Below are 7,224 nucleotides of genomic sequence, written 5' to 3'. Positions count from 1 at the left end.
AATTTATTTATATTTTTTTAAACTTTCTCAAACCCTGCTGTTAAAATTTCAGTAAATTTTTTGTTCAAAAAATCCTGATATTAGTAGGTAGAGGAAAAGTGTCAGAAGTATTTAAATGACTGTGTTGACTCTCTTGAGTTTTGTGTCTGAGAAGAAGTGCTGTGGAATATATCTGATTTTAAACTAGTTTTTTTATTAATAAGATGATGACCGTAAGACAATGATTTCCTCTTATTTAATTAGCTAGATATTAAACTTAACACAGTCAAACAGTGGAAATTCTGCACTTCTGTGTTTTTATTTTTACCAACTTCCTAGATTAAATTGAACCTTATATTTTCAACTAGCAGACATTACTTTTTACAGTGTGCTGATTTAAAAGGATGCAGGAAGTTTTTGTGCTTTTTAAATGTTTTGACACACAATCTTTTCTGGTCCGGTCTCAAATCAAACAGGTCTCCAGAGGCCAGATCAATAAATTATCAATTACTTCCATTGTTTGTTTTTTTTTCTAATTTGCTGAAATGTAAACCTTAATTGCAGAACGTTTGGTTGGAAACCAGATCCACGAGAACATCAAGCTCACCATGCCTTACATTTGCTAATCAGCTGCTTGATATACACCTCCTCTACAGCAGAGGGCAGCAGAGAGTCAAGAACAGGTAAAGTACTTGTCAGAGGAGAAAGGGACAGTTGGTTATGTGTTAAGAGTAATCAGAACTGACAGTCTTGCATTTCGCTGGCTGCCTCTCACATCAGCGCTGACTGATGCGAGCCTGTGAGGATGAGTCAGGTTGTCAGCCGTGCATACCTCTCTCTGCGTTGTTGTTGGCGGTGCCGCCTCTGGCCAGCAGCTGGGTCTGCAAGCATTCGATCTCCGTGTCTTTAGAGACCAAAAGCTGCTGCAGCTCTGAGATTTCTGCCTGTGAACAGAAGCAAAGTAGATAACTGTGAGCTGGCTTGGAGTTCTGGGTCACTAAATATCAAAATGGGTTTGAGGTGACCAGTGTAGCTGTAGTCTTGGCTAACCAGTAGCAGATACCTCAGTGAGCCAAGGAAGTCTCCCATAAATTTTCGCTAAAGCCAGGTGAGGTATTTTACTGTTCAGCTTCCTGTAAACTTTATTTTCAAACAGAGTTTTTAAAAAAATGGAAGAATCCTTCTGTGGCAATGAAATTTGTAACATTAATAACCATCTGACAAATGTCACCTCTAATAGTCAGTAGTATGGCCAATGGGTGCCGGTGCTCCCTCCCTGAAAACTCTGGGGCCAGGACGTCTGATTTTCATGGTGATTTTAAATGGAGAGAATGTGTGAACAATATATTTTTAGGTCTAGCCACCGATTCTCAAGATACAGTGACTCAGCCATTCAAATAAAGGTTTTTTCATCTAAACCGTTCAGTTCTAGCGCCGACTTCACAATTAGGCTAAAAGGTGAACATCCACCTGAATCGCAAATCTTTTGCACACAATAGGATTTTTTTTTCCTTCGGGGATTGACGGAAGAATTCAGTTTTTGTCTCATCAAACTTCCATTTTCCACCTATGTTTTATTTCGTTTTCAACTTAACAATTATGTCATGCTTGAGTTAGTCTGTCACACCAAATCCTAATAAAATATATTGAAGTTTGTTGTGGTAACATGACAAAATAAAACTGCATACGACAGTGGTACAATAACTCACAAAATCGAAATGTAGCAGTACTAGAGCCCCAGCTGAGGGTTATCTGAGGGCCCCGTCTGGCCACTTCTTTGAAAACCTACTGTACGTGCCCTGAAATAGTTTGGAAGTGGGACCAAAAGCAATGACTTGTATACTAATTGCTTCCACTGGGAGACGACCCCAGTGGAAAGTCTACCAGCTAAATAAATAATTTCACAACAAAATTAACAATTTCTTGCATCTTTGGAGCTAAACAAAAATGAGAATCTAGATATTATTTACATAAAACAAGGGCATTCCTGAGCTAGTTGATCAGCGATGTTAAACAGTTTAACAGGAAGCGCTCATTGTTGAGCTGCGAAAAACAGGAGTCAAAAAAACAGGTTGATGCACAGACGTTTGTGGTTATTCCGGCATGCTATGAATGTAACTTAATGCCTCTTAAATCTGCTTTTCAAAAGAAGCATTGATAATACGGCAGAAGTCTAAAATGAAGGAGGAAGCGGCTAAAACCACAGAATAATTCAAAGGGCCCACAGGCTCCACAACTCATAGCTCATAGCTCATGATGTTTCACTTTTATTTTGGTGTATAGAGAGGTGAATAAAATATAGTTTGAAAACAAGTAAAATGATTCTACCAGAAAATGAAATTCAATGAAAGTCATTTGGATTCAATGCTGCTTCTTTACCAGACGTAGCAGAAATAAAACCTCCAGGCCGACACAGCTGATGCGTTCACAGCAGCATTATACGGATGTGATCCATGCAAACTTGCATATAAAAAAGTGAGGGCAGGAAAATTGATCTTAAGGAGTCTGTTTCTGGACATAATAGCACATAGACATGCTAACTTCAACTTTAATAAAACTAAAAGTAAATACATAAGAGTATTGACCAACATTAAGTTACCACAAGGCAGGGGAACAACTGAGTTCATCAGAGAAAAGAGAGGCTGTAAACCTAAAATAGGAACACTGAGAGCAAAGAGAGACCGCACTGTTGGAGGAGACCTCAAAAAGAAGAGGCAGGCGGCAAATTGAGATAAAAAAAAAAAGAAGAAAACTCATAAAAGTGATGGGAGCGAAGAGCAGAAGGAAGAGGAGGCACCTGTGCGCTGCGCCAGCGCTCCTCCCAGTGCTGCTTCTCCAGCTGTGTGTGCTCCACAGTCAGCTTGAGGCTGGACAGCTGGGTCATGAGCGACTGGTAACACACATGGAGAGAGTAAGAGATGGAGAGCTGGAGAGGGGATGGTAGGAAGAGAGTAATCACGAGTGAGGGAGGGGGGAAAAGTGAAGAGAGCAAGCCACAGAGAGGAGTTAATTGAGGAGGAGAAGAGAGGACAGAGAGTGAAAGAAGGGGAAGGAGAGGAGGAAAGGAGCACTGTGAGCACAGAAAAGCAACAGCAGTTTGACCTTCAGATTAATCAGGAGGAAGCAACGTGTTAGAGATTTTTGTTGTCGTTTTTAACTTTGCTGCTCAGCAGGAAAAAAAACATCCACAACTTATCTGAAGCGGTGAAATAGTTTTAAAAAATATGGAATAGATTCAAAAATAGGAACGTTCCAATTTGAAACAAATGTAGACCAGCAATGAACTTGCAAATAATTTAATTGCAAGCTGACGCAGCTACAGCGGCACAAGTGAATCGACCTTCTTACAGGTATTTATTAAGCATCAAATAGTCAGTGCATACAGCGAGTTAGGGTGAAATATTACAAATAATTAGCAGTTTTATTAAGGTTCATTTTGCATTGGAAGGTGGCCGGGCGGTTGATTCTAAGTTTCACATTTTCACCTTAAAAGTTACAGAATTTCCAGACACAAATCTTCAGAGCTCTTCGTACATTTCAAGCCATTTTCATAAATCAATTTGTTGTTTTTACAAAACTCCCAGACTTTAAATGTGGAAGATGGATTTGGTTGGATAAATAGATCGGGATTAATTAATTCCAATTTTAAGCAGCTTTAATATCTGCACATCCCGCATATTGAGCCACAACTTGATGTGACAATCTGGCTTTATTTGAATCAGATGTGCTTCAAAAATGGAGTTATTCTCAAACTTCATCAAGCCTCGTTAATTTAGCATGTGACATCATTCCACCGCTTCATGTCTTATAGTATATAAAGGTGAATAAAATTGCATAAACCTGCAAATCATGTAAGGAGACATTGCTAGTCTGCAAAACCAGGCTATTTCTTCTGAACCAGAATATATAATCAATTGACTAAATGTGCATAAATTCATCTAAAACTTATGTGGTAGCATGTTTTAGAATAATTTCAGATTAATTGTACTCAACTACGTTTTTTAATGGCCATATAAGAAATGGTTACGAGTTGGCATTAATGGTCAAGCATGCAAAACATTGATTGTACCTTGTTTGCTGTAAAGGTTTTTCTGGTTAGCTATAGTCCAAACATTTCCTTAAAAAAACGTGTTTAACTGTTTACTATCGATATTTTAAAAACTGCCCTGGTTTAAAAAAATACTTAATCTTCAGATCTAATTAAACATTAAAGGAAAAGTATAAATATATGATGAATATACATAATAATAAATATAAAAGCACACTCTACCACATGTGCTTATATTCTAACAAAACCCGGGTTTTGAAAGTTTATTAGTGAAGACAAGAAACTTCTAGTCTCTGTTGTTTGTGTTTTCGGGAAAACGTCCCATCTCCTTCAACTACTCCTGCAGTTTACTTCAACCTATATTAGCCTCCTTTGCGATAAATGATAAAGATCTGATATAATGAAACAATATAAGCCCCACAGCTGATTTCCCTTCTGAATCATACTGGCACTAACACAAAGAGAACATCTGTTTCTTCTGCACATTTCTGTGGTAAAACAAACCACATGTGACATGTGCATCCACGTGTGAGCAGAGCGAATCAACTCTGTGTACCTTGGTGGCCCTGAGTTTCCTCTCGTACTGGCTCTTTTCTCCCTCCAGCTCCTGCACTTTGCTCGTCAGCTGCTTGACTTCATGAAGCAAATCCTGCAAACAAACCAAACACATTAGTACTTTTAGAAGGTTAAACGATAGATTTATCAATTTGTCCAAGTTTTTTTGGAGGGTTTTTTTTCCCGCAAGGTTTCAGAATGGGCTGTATGCATGCTAACATGAATGGGACTGGAGTCATCAGCCTTATGTGCAGTTATAAAAAGGTTTCCAGGGCTGTACAGTGCTCTGGTTAATATGGGGAAACATGATCCTCCTGAAAACAGACACCACAACGTGCAGTTATCAGCAGCCAGGGAAAGAATAAACCCCCCCCAAAAAAAAACATGACCGGAAGGCGTCCAGGTTGCACATCTGCCCGCTGACCATTATCACTGTATGAGGGAAACTTTGTAAAGCCATAATTATCATTGCATGACCCATCCACCTGGTCAGAGTAGGAGGAAGCAGACATAAACTTTGTTAGTAACCAGAGCAATAATCATCATGCAAACAAACAAACCACATCCGATCCAACAAAAACATAACACTGACCCAAAATCTTGAAGAGATTTATGAAAGAAAAACTCGTTTTAGGTGAAAATGTCTTCCAAATGTTTCAGTTATTTAAGGAGCAAAAGCAGAAGGAGATTGCTGAGGCTCTACCGTCAGAGTTGCAGCAACCTGTACGCTTATTGGCAGCGACGGTCAAAATGTGTAAAATGGGATAAAATGAATGAATCTTATTGTAGAAAACATATTCTCTCATCAAATAATGTGGACATTTAAAGATTTATTCAGTTCAAAAAATGAAACTGACCTAAAGCCGTAATTATCATTACATGACTAAAAAATTAGACAATTATGGAAAAAAAAATAAAAAATCAAGATGCAAGACTCTAACAATATTCCCAGGGCCTTCAGAAGAGAACCAGGCCCACAGCAACATAGATTTATTTTACACATCTTGAACAGTGCCATCCACTGCCATTTGTGGTGGTAGGCACTACACATGCCTCAATTTTTGAAGCACTTATTGGACTGTAGCTCCTCAGATGAATGAATGATGAAGCATTTGGAAAACTAACCGAAAGTTTTGATTTCTGCCAAAACCACAGCAGAGCGACACCCCAACATCCTGAGGGCCACATACAGATGCTCCACTCCACACACACACACACAACAAGAGAGGTTGTTAGTTTGATTCTGTGGAAATGTCCAAATACCAGCAGAGTTTTGCAGACTAGTTAAGAGGGGAGAGGAGAAGAGAAGGAAAAATGGTGGAAGTATTGTAAGAGGAGTTCTTCCATCATCAGTTTCCATACATGCACAGTCTGTCTTTCTCCACTGTGTTTCAGCGAAGCAGAGCTCGGGTTTGACCCAGCATTAGGATCGGCGCTCTGAACTGGGTTGCCACTTGGGTCCCCCTGTTGGGCTTCCTTCTCCTCAAGGGCCCGTTTCTCCTGGATGCGAGTGCTGATCTCCTCCTGAAACTTGCACATCTGCTCCTGGAGCTCACTGATGAGATTTACCACACACTGGCAGGGATGGAGGATAAATGAGAAGAGGCAGACGATGTCAAACGGAGAGATGTAAGGAGAGGGAAAGAGAAATACACTGAAGTTAGATGCAACGATAGGAAGAAAAAAAAAGAGAGAAGATGATCATTGGATGACTTGTTTCTTAATTTAGTCTGCAGATGGAAATAGTTCTTCTAATGTCTTGAAGTCCCCTGGCTGTGGATTGAAATGCAATTTTAAAGAACAGCAAGCATAATAAACAGAAAAAAGCCACACAAAACATCTATTTGACCGAGGGGAAAAGAAAAAGTCCAAATTGTGGTTGTAACAATGAATAAGTCAGCCTTGGCTCAGACTGAGGCTAGGCATCTTTTCTCACCATCTCACATTGCTGAAATAGTGTGGCACACAGATACATGTTCAAATATGTAAACTGAACACGCGCCAGGCTTTGTGTTCCACTTCCCCACAGGTGCCATGTGACGACTGACAGGAAAGGAGGGGATGAGCTTGCCGATAGGTTATTCTGGGGTCAGTGGTAGAAGCAGAGGGTCCAGGTAAGTTTGGAGAGTCGAGATAAGAAACATGGTTTAAATGGGAGATGGACACACTTAGCGAGTTGATAATTCACTGTTAAGTGGGCTGTGCTACGCTAATTCACAGTCCTACTGTGCAAAAGTTATGACCTTCTTCATTTTCCTTCTCTAAAGGATCAAGTGACGGTAGAGCAAACAAACTAATAAATAAATTTAAAAAAGCAATGACCTGACTTAACGATGCATTTTTCCTCTGCTGATCATCCACTGTATGCAAAGCGTTAAGCTGTAAGGTGGGAATGACCTTGTGCATGCAAAAACACAGATTTCTGTCTCAGTATACTTTGATTGATTTTTTTTTTATTCAATAAATTCAATGCATTTGTAACATGCTGCTTGTAAAGTGCAAAAATACCAAGATGAAAATTGGTTATTGGTTTAGTTGGACACAAAACTAATTTATTAAAAAAACAAACAAAAAAACTAGCCAAGTTGATTTTTTTTTAAATGTAACTTAACAATAAGTAAATATAACTGGGTTTTTTAACT

The 7,224-nt window shown here is 39.1% G+C and overlaps 1 protein-coding gene across 3 annotated transcripts in view; it reads right to left on the bottom strand.

The window, feature by feature from the left end:
* ppfibp2b (PPFIA binding protein 2b) overlaps positions 1-7,224 on the bottom strand; it is a 73,658-nt gene that overhangs the window by 22,279 nt on the left and 44,155 nt on the right. For 2 of the 3 annotated variants that reach the window (XM_015037252.1, XM_015037253.1), the window contains exons 7-10: positions 5,945-6,157; positions 4,584-4,676; positions 812-923; positions 597-629 (exon numbers count right to left, since the gene is read on the bottom strand). In XM_015037252.1, coding sequence (XP_014892738.1) covers positions 597-629; positions 812-923; positions 4,584-4,676; positions 5,945-6,157 — 451 coding nt within the window. The remainder of the gene's footprint in view (positions 1-596; positions 630-811; positions 924-4,583; positions 4,677-5,944; positions 6,158-7,224) is intronic. The other variant, XM_015037254.1, reaches the window with a different exon arrangement.

The sequence above is a fragment of the Poecilia latipinna genome, unplaced genomic scaffold (genome assembly GCF_001443285.1).
Source record: "Poecilia latipinna isolate Pla-1442-1.1 unplaced genomic scaffold, P_latipinna-1.0 Scaffold399, whole genome shotgun sequence".
NCBI classification, from domain to species: Eukaryota; Metazoa; Chordata; class Actinopteri; order Cyprinodontiformes; family Poeciliidae; genus Poecilia; species Poecilia latipinna.
Note: the sequence above shows the minus strand (reverse complement) of the source record. Positions and strands in the feature narration are given on the sequence as shown.